General features: G+C 45.4%; 1 protein-coding gene across 26 annotated transcripts in view; it reads left to right on the top strand.

Moving 5' to 3' along the window:
- The first annotated feature begins 1814 nt into the window (after positions 1 to 1814).
- The window catches only part of SRPK2 (SRSF protein kinase 2), a 287622-nt gene continuing 270989 nt past the window's right edge, over positions 1815 to 18447 (top strand). For 5 of the 26 annotated variants that reach the window (XR_010134723.1, XR_010134724.1, XM_063708702.1 and 2 more), the window contains exons 1-2: positions 11836 to 11978; positions 12520 to 12574. Coding sequence is in view for 19 of the 26 variants with exons in the window: in XM_063708702.1 (XP_063564772.1) it covers positions 11852 to 11978; positions 12520 to 12574 (182 nt within the window). In the remaining 7 variants the exon portion in view is untranslated. Of the gene's footprint in view, positions 2017 to 11795; positions 11979 to 12267; positions 12432 to 12519; positions 12575 to 18447 lie in introns of those variants that run through there. The other 21 variants (XR_008681377.2, XR_008681376.2, XM_055392583.2 and 18 more) reach the window with 18 other exon arrangements.

Here is an 18447-nt window from a genome sequence, read left to right as displayed (position 1 = left end):
AGTGTAGGGTTCCATTTCCATAAAATTTAAAAGCAGGCAGTATGAATCTGTGGGGTTAGGAATTAGAATAGAGGCTATCTTGGTAGGGGCAGTGACTGAGGAGAGAGGAGGGGGACTTTTGGGATACTGGTAATATGCAATTGTCTTTTTTTTTTTTTTTTTTTTTTTTTAGACGGAGTGTCGCTCTTGTTGCCCAAGCCGGAGTGCAGTGGTGCCATCTCCACTCACCGCAACCTCCACCTCCCAGATTCAAGCAATTCTCCTGCCTCAGCCTACTGGTAGCTAGGATTACAGACGCGCGCCACTATGCTCAGCTAATTTTTGTATTTTTAGTAGAGATGGGGTTTCGCCATGTTGGTCAGGCTGGTCTCAAACTCCTGACCTCAGGTGATCTGCCTGCCTCGGCCTCCCAAAGTGCTGGGATTACAGATGTGAGCCACCATGCCCAAACTATTTTTTTTATTCTTAATTTTTTGAGATGGAGTCTTAACATGTTGCTCAGGCTGGAGTGCAGTGGCACCATCTCGGCTCACCACAACCTCTGCCTCCTGGTTCAGGTGATTCTCCTGCCTCAGCCTCCTGAGTAGTTGGGATTACAGGTGCCTGCCACCACGCCTGGCTAATTTTTGTATTTTTAGTAGAGACGGGGTTTTGCCATGTTGGCCAGGCTGGTCTCGAACTTCTGACCTCAAGTCATCTGCCTGCCTGGGCCTCACCAAAGTGCTGGGGGAGGCAGAGTTTGCAGTGAGCCGAGATGGTGCCACTACACTCCAGCCTGGGCAACAGAGGGTCTCAAAATAAAAAAAAATAAAAAAAAATTTTTAAGTTGAATCTCTTTCATTAGTTACAATAAAATGGAAAGCAAATTCTTTTTTTTTTTTTTTTTTTTTTTTAAGACGGAGTCTCACTCTGTCTCCTAGGCTGGAGAGCAGTGGCACGATCTCGGCTCACTGCAAGCTCTGCCTCCAGGGTTCACGCCATTCTCCTGCCTCAGCCTCCCTAGTAGCTGGGACTACAGGCTCCTGCCACCACGCCCGGCTAATTGTTTGTATTTTTAGTAGAGATGGGGTTTCACCGTGTTAGCCAGGATGGTCTCGATCTCCTGACCTCGTGATCCGCCCGTCTCGGCCTCCCAAAGTGCTGGGATTACAGGCGTGAGCCACCGCGCCTGGCCAGAAAGCAAATTCTTATACTCAGAGAGCTCAAGCATTTGAGAAATGAGTATTATATCAGAGCTATATCCATGTTCTAAGACTTGGAAAAAATGGAGCCCAGAGTGTTAAACTTAGCACAGATTATGGCCAGATCTTCTAATCTATTTGATTATGTGCTGGCATATTAGACAATATTCTAAATTTTAATACAGTCCCAGGTAAATCTTTGGGCATCATTTTTGAACTGGCTTATGTAAGAGTCTCCTATACTATTTTATTTATAACAAACTTGTCACTATTGGTGATTTTCTCTAGACAATCCAGTCCCTATTCTTTTTTGTTTTGTCTGAATGTTGAACTGAAAATTCCCTTTGATATCTACTGCTTAAATAAATAGCAGAATAAGAGCCTCTAAGGATTCTCACTTGAAATCAGAGGCATTTAAAGGAAAGAAGGAATGACCCCTTGTGGTGATTTTAAAATATGTCCAGCATTCTTTGATAATCCTCCCTTCCAGAAAGGGACTTAATTCCCCTTCTTTAAGCATGTGCTGTACTTATTTCTGATGATTAGAATGTGGCAGAAATGATGGATTGTGACTTCTGAGGGTAGGTCATAAAAGGCATTGAAGTTTCTCCCTTGTTATCTCTTGGATCATTCACTCTGGGGGAAGCCAGCCACTCAAGCAGTCCTATGAAGGAGTCCATGCAGTGAGGAAATGAGGCCTCTGCAACAGCCAGGCAAGTGAATTATCTTGGTAACAGGTCTTTCAGCCTCTGTCAAGCCTTCAGATGACTGCAGCCTCAAGTGACATCTTGACTCACCAGCTAAACTGCTCCCAAATTGCTGGACCACAAAAACTGTGAGTTATGAAATGTTTATTTTTTTAAGCTACTAAATTTGGGAGAAATTTGTTATACAGCAATAGATAAATAACACATTGCTCAACATGGCACATATATATGATCAGCTAATATTTATTGAATGCTTAGACACTTCTCTAAGTGTTTCATGTGAACTAAGTCATTTAATCCTCCAAACAGACATGCTTAGGTACTCCTCCAAGTATTTTATGGGAATTAACTCATTAAATCCTCACAACAAATTTATAGGGTAGGTAATATTACTATCTAAATTTTGCAGATCAGGCAATTAAGGCACAGAGAGACTAATTTGCTCAAGCTGACCCAGGTAAATAATGGCAGAACTAGCCCTTGAACTCTGGCAGTCTGGCTCTGCCACTCTCTTCTATGTTACACTATTATGATGGTGCTATTGCCACTGAGAAGTACACTATAGTGAAACAACAAAAGACAGGTTTAAGCTTCATAATTGAATGGGCAGATTAGATATAAATAAACTTTAAAGAATTTAAAAGCCTTGGAGGTGCTTTTAAAAGGAGGCTTGGGCCAGCCTGGCCAACATGGTGAAACCCTAAAATTTTAGTCTCTACTAAAAATACAAAAATTAGCTAGGCGTGGTGGCATATGACTGTAATCCCAGCTCCTAGGGAGGCTGAGGCAGGAGAATCGCTTGAACCTGGGAGGCGGAGGTTCCATTGAGCTGAGATTGCGCCATTGCACTCCAGCCTGAGCTTCAAGAGCAAAACTCCATCTCAAAAAAAAAAAAAAAAAAAAGGAGGCTGGATTTTCATCCATTAAAGGCCCCAAGATGGGTGATATGACTTCCTGTCTTTTTCCAATTCTATGACATATTAAATATACCTTCTAAGATGCAACATGATTTAGTGACTCCACTGGGAGATATCATAATCCAATTGGTTTTACAACATTCTTTTCATTTTCTAATACATTTGGGAAAAATTAATACTATGTGGACATTTTGAGTTTCATTGTAACAGATTGGGGAAAAATACATATGTACTGCCTTTTTCACTTATTTTGGACTGCTGTGGAGACCAAAATATATCCAGTTTTATAAATATTTAATACTTCCCCTTATTAATTATAATATTTGCATAACTAATTTCATTTATGCAATAATAAAAAAGTTTAAATCATCCTCATTACATTATTTATCTTAAAAATTCCTTTAAAACCGGTTGGGTGCAGTGGTTCACACCTGTAATCCCAGCACTTCGGGAGGCCGAGGTGAGTGGGTCACTTGAGGTCAGGAGTTCAAGACCAGCCTGGCCAACATGGTGAAACCCCGTCTCTATTAAAAATACAAAAAAAAATTAGCAGGGCATGGTGGTAGGTGCCTATAATCCCAGCTACTCAGAAGGCTGAGGCAGGAGAATCTCTTGAACCCATGAGGCGGAGGTTGTAGTGAGCTCAGATGGTGCCACTGTACTCCAGCCTGGGTGATAGACTGAGACTCAGTCTCCAAAAAAAAAAAAAAAATTACTTTAAAATGTCACTCTAGGCCAGGTGTGGTGGCTCATGCCTGTAATTCCAGCACTTTGGGAGGCTGAGGCAGGTAGATAACAAGGTGAGGAGTTCAAGACCAGCCTCGCCAATATGGTGAAACCCCGTCTCTAAAAAAAATACAAAAATTACCCGGGCATGGTGGCGTGTGCCTATAGTCCCCGCTACTCAGGAGGCTGAGGCAGGAGAATTGTTTGAACCTGGGAAGCGGAGGTTGCAGTGAGGCGAGATCATGCCACTGTGCTCCAGCCTGGGCAACAGAATGAGACTTCATCTCAAAAAAAAAAAAAAAAAGAAAGTCACTCAAGGGGGTCGGGGATGGTGGCTCATGCCTTTAATCCCAGCACTTTGGTAGGCCGAGGCGGGTGGATCACGACGTCCAAAGATCGAGACCATCCTGGCCAACATGGTGAAACCATGTCTCTACTAAAAATACAAAAATTAGCTGGGTGTGCTGGTGTGCACCTGTAGTCCTAGCTACTTGGGAAGCTGAGGCAGGAGAATTGCTTGTACCCATGAGGCGGAAGTTGTAGTGAGCCGAGATCACGCCATTGCACTCCAGCCTGGGCAACAAGAAGGAAACTCTATCTCAAAAAAACAAAATAAGTAAAAACAATAATAAAAAAAAGCATCCACTAAAAATAAAAATAAAAAAATAAAATGTCACTCTATTGTGATGCATTTCTGAAGAAATACTTAATTTCAAAGTCAACAGAGACTAGGTTTATAATTCTCTTCCTTCCTTTCCTTCCTTCCTTCCTTCCTCCCTTCCTCCCTCCATTTCTTTCTCTCTCTCTTTCTCTCTTTCTTTCTCTCTTTCTCTTTCTTTCTTTCTCTCTCTTTCCTCTCCTCTCCTCCTCCTCCTCCTCTTCCTTCTTCCCCTCCCCCTCCCCTTCCTCCTCCTCCTCCTCCTCCTACTCTTCTTCTTCTTCTTTTCTCTCTCTCTCTCCCTTTCTTTCTTTCAAGATGGAGTGTCGCTCTGTTGCCCAGGCTGGAGTGCAGTGGTGCAATCTCAGCTCACTGCAAGCTCTGCCTCCCAGGTTCACACCATTCTCCTGACTCAGCCTTCCAAGTAGCTGGGATTACAGGCACCTGCCACCAGGCCCAGCTTTGTATTTTTAGTAGAGATGAGATTTCGCGGTGTTAGCCAGGATGTTCTCTATCTCCTGACCTCGTGATCTGCCTGCTTCAGCCTCCCAAAGTGCTGGGATTACAGGCATGAGCCACCAAGCCTGGCTATCATTTATCATTTAATTTATCTTTTTAAGATGTATGGTCTCACTGTTCAGGCTGGACTCAACTACTGGAGTCAAACTACTGGACTGAAGCTGACAGGACAGGTGAGCACCTCTGTGCCCCACTTACCATTCTTTCTAAAAGCTACTAGCTGGGCACGGTGGCTCATGCCTGTAATCCCAGCACTTTGAGAGGTCAAGGCAGGCAGATCACCTGAGGTCAGGAGTTCGAGACCAGCCTATCCAACACGGAGAAACCCCGTCTCTACTAAAAATACAAAATTAGCCAGGTGTGGTGGCGCATGCCTGTAATCCCAGCTACTTGGAATGCTGAGGCAGGAGAATCGCTTGAACCTGGGAGGCGGAGGTTGCGGTGAGCCGACATCATATTATTGCACTCCAGCCCGAGCAACAAGAGTGAAACTATGTCTCAAAAAAATAAATAAATAAAAATAATTTTAAAAAAACATCACTATAGTATGTGTAAAGCTAATTGATAATTAATTTGGTATACTTTAATTCAATAAATTCAAAGCAATTCATAAATATCTGGTTTGCAAAGATAGTTTTCTTCTAATTTATAGAAGTAAAAAGGACTGGCAAGATAGCTTTAAGTTCTTTTTTTTTTTTGGGAGACAGAGTCTTGCTCTGTTGCCCAGGCTGGAATGTGCAGTGGTGCAATCTCGGCTCACTGCAACTTCTGTCTCCCAGGTTCAAGCAATTCTCCCACCTCAGCCTCCTGAGTGGCTGGGATTACAGGGGTGCACAACCATACCCCGCTAATTTTTGTATTTTTAGTAGAGACGGGGTTTCACCATGTTGTCCAGGCTGATCTGGAACTCCTGACCTCAGGTGATTCGCCCGCCTTGGCCTCCCAAAGTGCTGGGATTACAGGCATGAGCCACTGTGCCCAGCCAGCTTTAAGTTCTTTAATTCAGTGTTACCTTCTTGGTGAGGCCTTCTTGAACCATACTCCCAACAGATTGTTGATTTTTTTTGCTTTCAGTTTTTTTTTTAAATTTATTTTTTAGTTGATAGAGGTTGTGCGGGGGTCTCACTATGTTCCCCAGGCTAGTCTTGAACTCCTGGGCTCAAGCAATCCTCTTGCTTTGGACTTTCAAAGTGCTAGAGTTACAGGTGTGAACCACTCCATCCAGTCACTTTCTGTTTTTTTTTGTTTTGTTTTGTTTTGTTTTTGAGATGGAGTCTCACTCTGTTGCCCAGGCTGGAGGGCAGTGGCAAGATCTTGGCTCACTACAACCTCCACCTCCTAGGTTCAAGTGATTCTCCTCCCTCAGCCTCCTGAGTAGCTGGGATTATAGGCATGTGCCGCCACGCCTAGCTAATTTTTGTATTTTTAGTAGAGATGGGGTTTCACCTTGTTGGCCAGGATGGTCGGTCTCGATCTCCCAATCTCATGTCCCGCCCACCTTGGCCTCCCAAAGTGCTGGGATTACAGGCGTAAGCCACTGCGCCCGGCTGTTTTGTTTTGTTTTTAAATAAAAATGATCACCATCTAGTAAACATAATATATATTTCACATATTTATGTTGTTTATTTTCTGTTTTCTGGCAGTAGAATGTAAGCTCCATGAAGGCAGGGACATTTTTGTGTGCTTTGTTCACTGCTATAGAATCAGTGTCTAGAATAATGCTTGCTACATAATAGGTATTTGATAAGTATTTGTTGAAAATTGGATGCAAAAATCCAACAAACAGATTGGCGATGTATCTCCCAACTGTTGTTAAGAATTACTATTATTGGATATTTATCTTATTTGATTATCGAACTGACCTATGAGGACTAGTATTAGTACATGTTGTTATCACTTTCCAGATGTTGTAATTAAGTAACTTGCCAAAGGTCATGCAGAAATTAAGTAGCAGAAATGGGTTTTAATGTTACACTAAGTGAAAGACTCTCGCCACAGACTGGCTGAGCGCGTGGCTCATGCCTGTAGTCCCAGCACTTTGAGAGGCCGAGGCGGGAGGATCATGAGGTCAGGAGTTTGAGACCAGCCTGGCCAATATGGTGAAACCCAATCTCCACTAAAAATACAAAAATTAGCTGGGCATGGTGGTGTGCACCTGTAGTCCCAGCTACAGGCAGGAGAATCGCCTGAACCCGGGAGGCAGAGGTTGCGGTGAGCCGAAATCATGCCACTGCACTCCAGCCTGGGCGACAGAATGAGGCTCCATCTCAAAAAAAAAAAAAAGAACGAAAGAAAGAAAGAAAGACTCTGGCCACAAAAGGCCATGTATTGTATGATTCCATTTACATGAACTGTCCAGAACAGGCAAGCCTATAGAGACAGGAAGTACATTAGTGGCTGCCTAGGCCTAGTGCAGGGGAAAGTTGGAGGAAATGGGGAGTGTCTGCTAATCTGTATGGAGTTCTTTTTGGGGGGAACAATTTTTTTTTTTTTTGAGACAGTGTCTTGCTCTATTGCTCAGGTTGGAATGTGGCAGCGCGATCATAGTTCACTATAACCTCCCTAACCTTGAACTCCTGGGCTCAAGTGATCCTCCTACTTTAGCCTCCCAAAATGCTGGAATTATAATTGAGAGCCACCACATCTGGTGCAGAAATGTTTTAAAATTAGATTGTGGTAGTGGTTGCACAACGCTGTGAACATGCTAAAAACCATTGAATTCTATATTTTAAAATGGCTGAATTGTATATATGTGAGTTATATCTCAATAAAGCCTTTTTAAAAATAATAAAAAGGCCAAATGTGGTGGCTCATGTCCATAGAGTGAGACCCTGTCCTCTGAAAACAACAAAAAAATAGTGACAGTAATTTTTGTCAATATTGATACCAAAAACAAAAAACAAGCCAGAAACAAAGAAAGAAAGAAAAAAGGCAGAGGAGCAGGAAGGGCAAAAAGAAAAAAAAAGAAAAAAGAAAAACCAGAGGGAGAAATAAAAGCTCCTCCTTACGCGGTGGTGCACGCCTTTAATCCCAGCAGTTTGGGTGGCCAAGGTGGGCGGATCACCTGAGGTCAGGAGTTTGAGACCAGCCTGGCCAACATGGTGAAACGCCATCTCCACTAAAAATACAAAAATTAGGCTGGACGCGGTGGCTCAAGCCTGCAATCCCAACACTTTGGGAGGCTGAGGCAGGCAGATCACTTGAGGTCAGGAGTTTGAGACCAGCCTGGCCAACATGGTGAAACCTAGTCTCTACTAAAAATACAAAAAAATTAGCCGGGAGTGGTGGCGGGTGCCTGTAATCCCAGCTACTTGGGAGGCTGAGGCAGGAGAATCACTTGAACCTGGAAGGCGGAGGTTGCGTTAGGCCACGATCGTGCCACTGCACTCCGGCCTGGGCGACAGAGCGAGACTTCCCTTCCCCCTCCGCCAAAAAAAAAAAAAATACAAAAATTAGCCGGGTGTGGTGGTACATGCCTGTAGTCCCAGCTACCTGGGAGGCTGAGACAGGAGAATTGTTTGAACCTGGGAGGCGGAGGTTGCAATGAGCAGAGATCATACCACTGCACTCCAGCCTGGGCGACGGAGCAAGACCCTCTCTCAAAAAAAAAAAAGAAAAAAAGAATATCACTTAAGTCTGGGTATAGTGGTTCACACCTGTAATCCCAGCACTTAGGGAGGCAGAGGCAGGTGGATCACTTGAGGCCAAGAGTTTCAGACCAGCCTGGCCAACATGGTGAAAACCCGTGTCTACTAAAAATACAAATGGTGTGCGTCTGTAGTCCCAGCTACTTGGGAGGCTGAGGTGGGAAAATCACTCGAACCTGGGAGGTGGAGGTTACAGTAAGCTGAGATCACACCACTGCACTCCAGCCTCGGCAACAGAGCAAGACACCCGTCTCAAAAAAAAAAAAAAAAAAAAAAAAGAAAAGAAAAGAAAAGAAAAAAGAATGTGTCACTTAACATAGATGGAATGATAGGATTATAAAATCACTGTTCTACAACCAGTGTGGTAATAGTTGATTTAGGCAAGAATCATCAATGGATGCCAACCCATTGAGATATTGTCAGGGAAGAGATATTTACACAGTTTCAAAGTATCACCCCGCACAAGTAACTTTGTTGTTTTGTTTTGAAGTGAAATTCACATTAAATGAAAGAAACCACTTTAAAGAGAACAATTCAGTGGCTTTTAGTCTATTAGCAATGTTGTGCCACCACCACCTCTATCTAGCACCAAAACATCTTCATCACACCGAAATAAAACTTGGTACCCATTAAGCAGTTGCTCCCTCCTTCTCCCACCCCCCAACTCCTGGCAACCACCAATCTGCTTTCTGTAGATTTGCCTATTCTGGATATCTCATATAAATGGAATCATACAATATGTGACATTTTGTGTCTGGCTGCTTTTATTTAGCATAATGTTTTTGATGTTCATCCACATTGTAGCATGTGTCAGTACTAAATTCTTTTTATGGCCAAAAAAATATTCCAGTGTATGTATATACCACAATTTGTTTATCCATTCATTTATGGATGACCATTTAGGTTTTTTCCACCTTTTGGCTGTGATAGCGCTGCTATGAACACTCATGTACAAAGATTTGTTTGAGTATCTGTTTTCAGTCCTTGTGCATATATACCTAGGAGTGGAATTGCTGTTAATTCTATAATTAGCTTTCTGAGAAGCCAACAGACTGTTTCCATAATAACTGCACCATTTTACATTCCCACCAGAAATGTAGGAGGGTTTCAATGTTTCCAACATATGAGGGTTCCAAAATCCCCACCAACACTTTTTTTCCATTAACATTTTTTTTTGAGATGGGGTCTCACTCTGTTGCCCAGGCTGGAGTGCAGTGGTGCGATCATAGTTCACTGCAGCCGCCAACTCCTGGACTCAGATGATCCTCCAGCCTCAGCCTCCAAAATGTTGAGATTACACTTGTGAGACATCACGTTTGGCCTTATTTTCCATTACAAAAATTTTTAGCCGGGCGCAGTGGCTCATGCCTGTAATCCCAGCACTTTGGGAAGCCAAGGAAGGTGGATCACCTGAGGTCGGGAGTTCGATACCATCCTGACCAACATGGAGAAACCCCAGCTCTACTAAAAATACAAAATTAGACAGGCGTGGTAGCGCATGCCTGTAATCCCAGTTACTCGGAGGGTTGAGGCAGGAGAATCACTTGAACCTGGGAGGCAGAGGTTGCGATGAGCTGAGATCGTGCCATTGCACTCCAGCCTGGGCAACAAGAGTGAAATTCCATCTCAATAAATAAATAAATAAATAAATAAATAAATAAATAAATAAATAAATAAATTAATTTTATAGTCATCCTAGTAGGTGTGAAGTAGTAGCTCATTATAGTTTTGCTTTGTATTTTCCTAACAGCTAATGACGTTAATTCTCTTGTCACATGCTAGTTTGGTCATTTGTATGTCTTTGGAGAAATGTCCATTCAAATCCTTTGTTCATTTTTCATATAGACTTCTTAAATACAGAGGGAAAAGGTACCTGTATCTTGGAGAAATAATTAACTGTAACATCACCAGTAATGGAACAAACCGACATCATATTTTGATGCACTAAGATGAATACAACATCATCTATAGTATACCAGACAAAATTGTTTAACTTGAATCTAATCATAGGGAAACAGACAAATCCAAAACAGGGAACATTCTGCAAAATGGTGGAACTGGATTCTTCAAAAAAGTCAATGTTATAAACAACAAAACAAAACAAAACAAAAAAAGGCTGGGTGCCGAGGCTCAGGCCTGTAATCCTAGCACTTTGGGAGGTTGAGGTGGGTGGATGACCCGAGGTCAGGAGTTTGAGACCAGCCTGGCCAATAGGGTGAAACCCTGTCTCTACTAAAAAAAAAAAAAAAAAATACAAAAATTAACTAGATGTGGTGGTGTATGCCTGTAATCCCAGTTACTCGGGAGACTGAAGCAGGAGAATGGCTTGGATCCGGGAGGCTGAGGTTGCAGTGAGCTGAGATTGCGCCACTGCACTCCAGCCTGGGTGATAGAGTGAGACTCCATTTCAAAATAAATAAATAAATAAATAGAAAGAAAGAAAGAAAACCAAAACACAAAACCAAGAATGATTCTAGACTAAAGGTGTTTAAAAAGACATGACAATTAAATGCAACGGATGATCCTTAATGGTAGACTAATTGGGAAAAAAAGAAAATCAGCTACAAGGGATATTACTGGGATATTTTGCAAAATTGAATATATATGGCCTGTATGTTACAGATGATTACATTGTATTAGTATGAAAGTTTCTTGGAGTGATCATGGAATTCTGATTATGTGGGAGATTATCTTTATTCTTAGTAGATATGTACTGACATATTTAGGGATAAAGGGTAACAGTGTCTACAAAAACTCAAATGATTCAGCAAAATAAACCATACACACAGACACATAGATAGCAAATGTGGCAGAATGTTAAAAATTGGTGAATATGGGTTAATTTGGCTGTTAATTTTATTTTCCTTGTAACTTTTCTATAGGGTTTGATATTTTTTTGAATATAAAAAGTTAAGGACTCTTCAAAATCCAAGCAGAGTTTCCCGTTCTGATTTATCATCCTTAGTGTAAGCCACCTTGTCAAAGATACAGTTGTGTGACCAATGAGGGAGTTAATAGTCAGAATGCGTATCTTTCAAAAACTATTGTAATTATTTACATAAATAAGAGAACATTGCAGTTATCTTTTTGTGCCACTATCAACTTGATTCACATCTTTTGTAGGCAGCCTGATGAGGTAAACCACGACGGCCAGGCCTGAATTTCGATCCTGGCTGGTTAAACTTTTTAACCTCGTTGGGACTCAGTTTCCTCATTGTAGGATGCAGAAAATAACTACTTGGTGTGATTGTTGTTTTGAATTGTTATACACCTGGTATTTACGGAAGCGAGTTTCAATTCATGTGCAAAACCTTTGTCCTACTTTGAATGCTATCTGTATCTTTTCCTTCATTAAACTCATGCAATCCTGGAGGGCGCTTAGAGGTGGGAGAGAAAATGACTTCTCCAAGGTCACACCGCTAATCGCGGACCCAGGTTTCCCAGCTTTTGGTCGTGTGCCCTTTCCACGCCTGCCGGAGAGGAGGAAGCGGCGCTCATGGGGATGCAAGGATGTAGAGGAGCAAAGGGAGAGAAGAGGCCGCGGGAAGAGAGGTGGTACGAGACCCGCGGAGGCGCCGGCCAAGGAAGGGCGCATGGAGCAGCGGGCGGCGCGACCGGCCGGGGTGCGGAGAGGAGAGGCCGCGGCGGGGAGGGAGGGTCCCGCGGGTCCGGTGCCCGGGAGAGGCGGGCGGCCTGGGCCAGCCGCAGGAGCGCAGGAGGCGGAGGCCCGGGCCGCGGGCTGGGGTGGGGGAGGCCGAGGGCCAGCGCGGCCATGGGCGGCGGCCACTTCTGTACAGGTGGGTGAGGCGGGGGCACGGGGCGCTGGGCGCGCGGCGCTGGGGTCCCGACCCCCGGGGCCGGCGGGTGGGGGCGGGGCGGGGGCGGGGCTGGACGGGGGCGGGTCTTGCTGGGTCCCTGCTGGAGCGGCGGCGGCGGCGGCGGCGCAGGCGCGGTTCTCGTCTCCTCCGGGCCGGTGGAGCGAGTGGAGGCTGCAGCCCAGCTCGTCTCGGCGCCCGCGTCGCCGCCGCGAAGCCCCCCGCCCCGCTTCCGCCGCGTCAGAATGAGCTCCCGGAAAGGTGAGTGGCCCGCGGCGCGCCCTCTCCCCGCCACGCGGCCAGCCCCGGCGGGCGGCCCGACCGTTAATGTGTGTCTTCTCTTCCCCAGTGCTGGCCATTCAGGCCCGAAAGCGGAGGCCGAAAAGAGAGAAACATCCGAAAAAGTGAGTCCACGCTGCGCCTGTCCCCGTTCCCCACCCCCGCCCCGTCGGAGGCGCCCGCGGCCGCGCAGGGGAAAGTTGTCCGGGTCCCCGGGCCGGCGGGCGGGCTGGTCCCCCGGGACGCTGGCGCTCGGCTCCTGCGCCCGGCGGGCGGCCCGGGGGGAGGGGCGGCGGCGGGGGAGGGGCGCGCGGGCCGCGGCCGGTTCCCTAGCATCACGGAGCCTCGACCCCGCGCCCTCCCGCCCCGGGTCGCCACCGGCCGGCGGGCGGGAGGCCGGCGGGAAGGCGCCGGGCAGGTCGTGCGCACCCGTCCTTTGCCCGCGAGCTGGCCCGGGGGTCGCGGCCCTTTCCAGGAGGAGCCCCGGCGTCCGCCGCTGGGCTCCGGCGCGCCCGCTGCGGGAGTGCAGCGGCTGCGTTGCTCCCACCTGAGCCGCGGGCCGAGGAGGCGGAGGGGCCGAGTGTGCGGGAGGGCGTGTGTCTCGCCTCCCCTTCCTCCCCGGCCCCCGCCTGTCGGCCTTTCTGCTGAGAACCTAAGCTGGTTGTCAAGTGGTTTGCCTCGGGCGTGTTCCTGGCGCGAGTTCAGCCCCGAGACCTGTGCGTTTCGGCTCTCGGGTTTGGATTCGAAACTTTCCGCTCGGGTTGAGCGTGACTTGGGTGCGCTGCGGGCGCCGGGGTCGCGGGCTGCGCAGGGCGGTGGGCGTGTGCGCGGGAGCCGGTCGGAGTGGAAAACGCGCCCGTGGCGGCCACCTCCAGCCTGGCCGCTCACCCGAGCAGGGGGGCCGCTGCCCAAGAACCCTTTCCTGGAGAGCTGCTCCGAGACCGCACAGCGCCGCCGCGTCTGCTTTTCCACTCCTCTCTCCTAATTTTTTTGATTTACCAGCGTTCGACATCGTTATCTCTTCCTCTAGATTAATTGCTTCGCTCTTTTGAGCAAGAATACTCTGTGTGGCATCTTTGGTACTATGGGGAACGAGAATCCAGCATCATCTTTAATAAAATCCAGAAACATTTTTGGTTGTTTCCTTTGAGGGGTACCTCGCAGCACGCTCACTTTTTTCCCCTTCTCGTTGGCCTTGGTCCTTCAGTTTCACAAAATGTGGTTAGTGACTTAAAAATACCTTAAAAAAAAAAAAAAAGAAAAAACCATTAGAGTAAGGGGAAAGCACTTCCTAAAGACTTGAAGAACTAATTGGTCGGTAAAAATTGGATATTGAATTCATAAGATGTTAAAATGGACTGGATTTTTGGTAGTTTTGGATGCTTTTAAAAAAATTAGTGCTAGCTTTCAAGTGAATTACAACCTTAAATTTGAGATTTCCTTTGGTGAACCATGGAAGTTTACCCAGTGGTAAGGAGAACTGTAATGTTTAGGATTCTGAATAAGTACTGGGTTTTAATCACAGCTCTTAATTCAAAGTATTGATTTAATTCCACGTAGTCTGTTATATTCAGAAACATAAAAAGAAGTGGAAAAAGTATGACCCCAGTGTCGGAGATGGCTATGTGTGCATGTATATTCAAATAGACACGTATATGTGCATGTTACCTTTACGTACATGTGGAAAAACAGTTATAATTAAGTCAGTATGTGTCTCGTATTTGCATATATTAGGGTATGATTTTCCTAATGGTCGAGGGCCTTTTTGGTGGGCTGCAGTTTGGATTTATGTGGTATGTTTATGAAGACTTAGTGAATAGACACAGTACTCAGCTTTTCCTCTCACAGATTAATCTGCCAGTTTCTCCCACTGTGTATTGTGTATATGTGATAGAATTTGAGGGGGAAAATAACACACCAGCTAATGATGAAACGAACTGGCTCTAGTCTGTAAGCCCAATTATATAAGTGATTGAGGCATTGCCATTTTTCACTTAACTCTTTGAATCAAGTCATAATTTTATTTAATACTTTTTTTGAGGCAGAGTTTCGCTCTTGTCGCTCAGGCTGGAGTGCAATGGCCCGATCTTGGCTCACTGCAACCTCCGCCTCCCAGGTTCAAGGGATTCTCCTGCCTCAGCCTCCCGAGTAGCTGGGATTACGGGCACCCGCCACCAAGCCTAGCTAATTTTTTTGTATTTTTTAGTAGAGACGGGGTTTCACCATGTTGGCCGGGCTGGTCTACAACTCCTGACTTCAGGTGATTCACCCGCCTCAGCCTCCCACACAGCTGGGATTACAGGCGTGAGCCACCGTGCCCGACCTGAATCAAGATATTATTTAAAAGAACTGTTTGATGTTATTTATTTATTCATGTCTTCAATAGGTATTTACATGTCTGTCTTCGGAGATGGTGTTAGAGGTTTTTTTTTTTTTTTTTGAGACGGAGTCTTGCTCTGTTGCCCAAGCTGGAGGGCAGTGGCGCGATCTCGGCTCACTGCAAGCTCCGCCTCCCGTATTCACGCCATTCTCCTGCCTCAGCCTCCTGAGTAGCTGGGACCACAGGCGCCCGCCACCACGCCCGGCTAATATTTTGTATTTTTAGTAGAGGTGGGGTTTCACCGTGTTAGCCAGGATGGTCTCGATCTCCTGACCTCGTGATTCGCCCGCCTCGGCCTCCTAAAGTCCTGGGATTACAGGCGTGAGCCACCAAGCCCGGCCGGTGATAGAGTTTTGAACAAGACAAAGCTCCTTGCAAAGCTAACCTTGGGAGGTTTGGGGAAAACCACAAAGAGGGTGACAGAAGATAATTTCAGATAGGGCTAAGGGATAGGAAGAAAATTAAGATGGGGCATCTTAAGTAATAATAATAGATGACATTTGAACACTGTGCCAGTCACTCTGTTGATTGTTTTACGTATACCTTGTGACAACCCTAAGAGGTAGGCACCGTTATTACGGACATTTTACAGATGAAACAGGGACACAGGGAGAGTAAGTAACATGCCCAGCTGTTGAATCAAGGCAGCCCGGGACCAGAGTCCACTCTCTGAGAAATGGCATTTGGGCAGGATCGAGAATGAGGAGGAGATCCAGTGTGGCAGAGGCCCTGGGGAGGAATGGGCTGGAAGTATTCGAGAAACCCAAAAGTAAGGGTGGCCCGAGTGGCCCAGAGAGGTTGATGGGAGGCAGGAGTCAGAGGGTGTCTACCCTCGTAGGCCATTGGAGGCTTACATGTGGAAGGGACAGGTTCTGATTCCTGTTTAAAAAGAGGGGTGCTGTCCGGGCGCGGTGGCTCACGCCTGTAATCCCAGCACTTTGGGAGGCCGAGGCGGGCGGATCACGAGGTCAGGAGATCAAGACCATCCTGGCTAACACCCCCTCTCTACTAAAAATACAAAAACAAAATTAGCCCGGCATGGTGGCGGGCGCCTGTAGTCTCAGCTACTCGGGAGGCTGAGGCGAGAGAATGGCGTGAACCTGGAAGGCGGAGCTTGCAATGAGCCGAGATTGTGCCAGAGCGAGACTCCATCTCAAAAAAAAAAAAAAAGGCCGGGCGCGGTGGCTCACGCCTGTAATCCCAGCACTTTGGGAGGCCGAGGTGGGCGGATCACGAGGTCAGGAGATCGAGACCATCCTGGCTAACACGGTGAAACCCCGTCTCTACTAAAAATATAAAAAATTAGCTGGGCGTGTGGGCGCCTGTAGTCCCAGCTACTCAGGAGGCTGAGGCAGGAGAATGGCGTGAACCCGGGAGGCGGAGCTTGCAGTGAGCGGAGATCGTGCCACTGCACTCCAGCCTGGGCGACAGAGTGAGACTCCGTCTCAAAAAAAAAAAAAGGTTGCTATGTGGAGAATAGATTGTGGGGAAGGGGGTAGTAGTGGAAACAGAAGTGGCCTGCAGTAGTGCATGGGAAACCAGGTGACGTTGAGTGTGTAAGGAGTGGCACCTGAGAAGTGGTAAAAGAATCTCCAGGAGACTAGTATTTTCAGGGTACCCGGAATTTTACAGACAGCTCTGACAGGTTAAGCCCACAATAGCTTCGTTTGGATCAGAATTCAGGTCTCTTGAAGCACTGTTTTTGCTTTTTGATTAATTTTCCAGAGGAGGAAAAGGAGTAATAGGTATAATTTTAAACTATTAATATGATGACTAGCAAACTTGAATTATGTGACTGTGGGTCTGGCTTGGTATAATATGATTTACTTTTGTCATTATCTACTTTTGTATATACAAGCAGGCTTTTAATTAATTTTAGTTCATTTCAAATCTGTGAGCTTTAATGAATTGAGCCAGTTCCTAGAGGCTACTTTTATGGTACACTGGAAATTGTAGTTGTCAGGAATAAGATTAAGATTATTTAGTGGGTCAAAAATTTTAATCCTGTTAGATCGTCCTGTGAGTTTAGTTTGCTAATTATTAATTGTGCTGCTTTGTGAGTAACAGGCAGAACGGAAGGACTGTAGTGCTGTTTAGTCACAAATCTTGGGAATTAGCTACATCACATAGCTTGGGATAAATTTTTGCCTTATAGTATGTTTATATGGAGGTACAATTTTTAAAAGATCTCTTCCATTTATTTTTTTCATAACTCTTTTATTGGGATATAGTTCACATACCATAACATTTACCTTTTAAAGTAGGCCATTTACAGATTTTTAGGCTATTCATTAAATTGTGCAGCCGTTATCTAATTCTATAACATTTTCACTTCCCCAGAAAGAAACTCCCTATTTATTTCCCAGTTATTCTCCATTCCCGTTCCCCCTGCGTTGGCAACAACTAATTTACATTCTAAGTCTCTATGAATCTGCTTATTCTGAACACTTCATGTAAATGGAATATACAGTATGTGGCTTTGTCTGGTTTCCTTAGAACAATGTTTTCAAGGTTCATCCATGTTATGGCACATATTAGTACTTAATTCCTTTATATTGTTGAATAGTTGTGTCAATATGCCACATTTTATCCATTTATCCATTGTTCCTTAAAATTTTTCTATTTCTGGCCAGGCGTGGTGGCTCATGCCTGTAATCCCAGCACTTTGGGAGGACGAGGTGGGAGGATCACGAGGTCAATAGTTCGAGGCCAATAGTTCGAGGCCAGCCTGGCCAATAGGGTGAAACCCTGTCTCTACTAAAAATACAAAAATTGCCTGGCATGGTAGTGTGCTCCTGCAGTTCCAGCTACTCGGGAGGCTGAGGCAGAAGAATTGCTTGAACCTGGGAGACGGAGGTTGTGGTGAGCCGAGATCATGCCGCTGCACTCCAGCCTGGGTGACAGAGCGACACTCTGTCTCAATTAAAAAAAAAAAAATTCTGTTTTGTTTTTTGTTCTTGTAAAATTTTTATTAAAACATTTAATTTTGAGGCCGGGTGCGGTGGCTCATGCCTATAATCCCAGCACTTTGGGAGGCTGAGGTGGGCAGATCACGAGGTCAGGAGATCGAGACCATCCTGGCTACGGTGAAACCCCATCTCTACTAAAAAAAAAAAATATATATATATATACAAAAAATTAGCCGGGCATGGTGGCGGGCACCTATAGTCCCAGCTAGTCAGGAGGCTGAGGCGGGAGGATGGCGTGAACCCAGGAGGCGGAGCTTGCAGTGAACCGAGATTGTGCCACTGCACTCCAGCCTGGGCGATAGAGCGAGACTCTGTCTCCAAAAAAAAAAAAATTTTTTTTTACTTTTGAAATAATTTCAGACTCACAAGACCTTGCAAAAGTGGTACAGAGTTCTTTGTGTACTCTTTATTCAACTTCCCTGACGTTGATATCTTAACCATAGAACATTGTTGAAACCAATAAATTGACATTGAGACAATGTTATTAATTCAAGAAAGATTTTACTTGGATTTTATCAGTTTTACATGCACTCTGTGTGTAGTTCTAACAAATTGTGTCACTTGTGTAGATTAGAATAATCACCACAGTCAGGATGCCAAACTATTTCATTACCACAAAGAACAGTCACTCTCTCTTCAAATCTAAGCT

Source organism: Gorilla gorilla, chromosome 6 (assembly GCF_029281585.2).
Source record: "Gorilla gorilla gorilla isolate KB3781 chromosome 6, NHGRI_mGorGor1-v2.1_pri, whole genome shotgun sequence".
Taxonomy (NCBI): Eukaryota; Metazoa; Chordata; class Mammalia; order Primates; family Hominidae; genus Gorilla; species Gorilla gorilla.
Note: the sequence above shows the minus strand (reverse complement) of the source record. Positions and strands in the feature narration are given on the sequence as shown.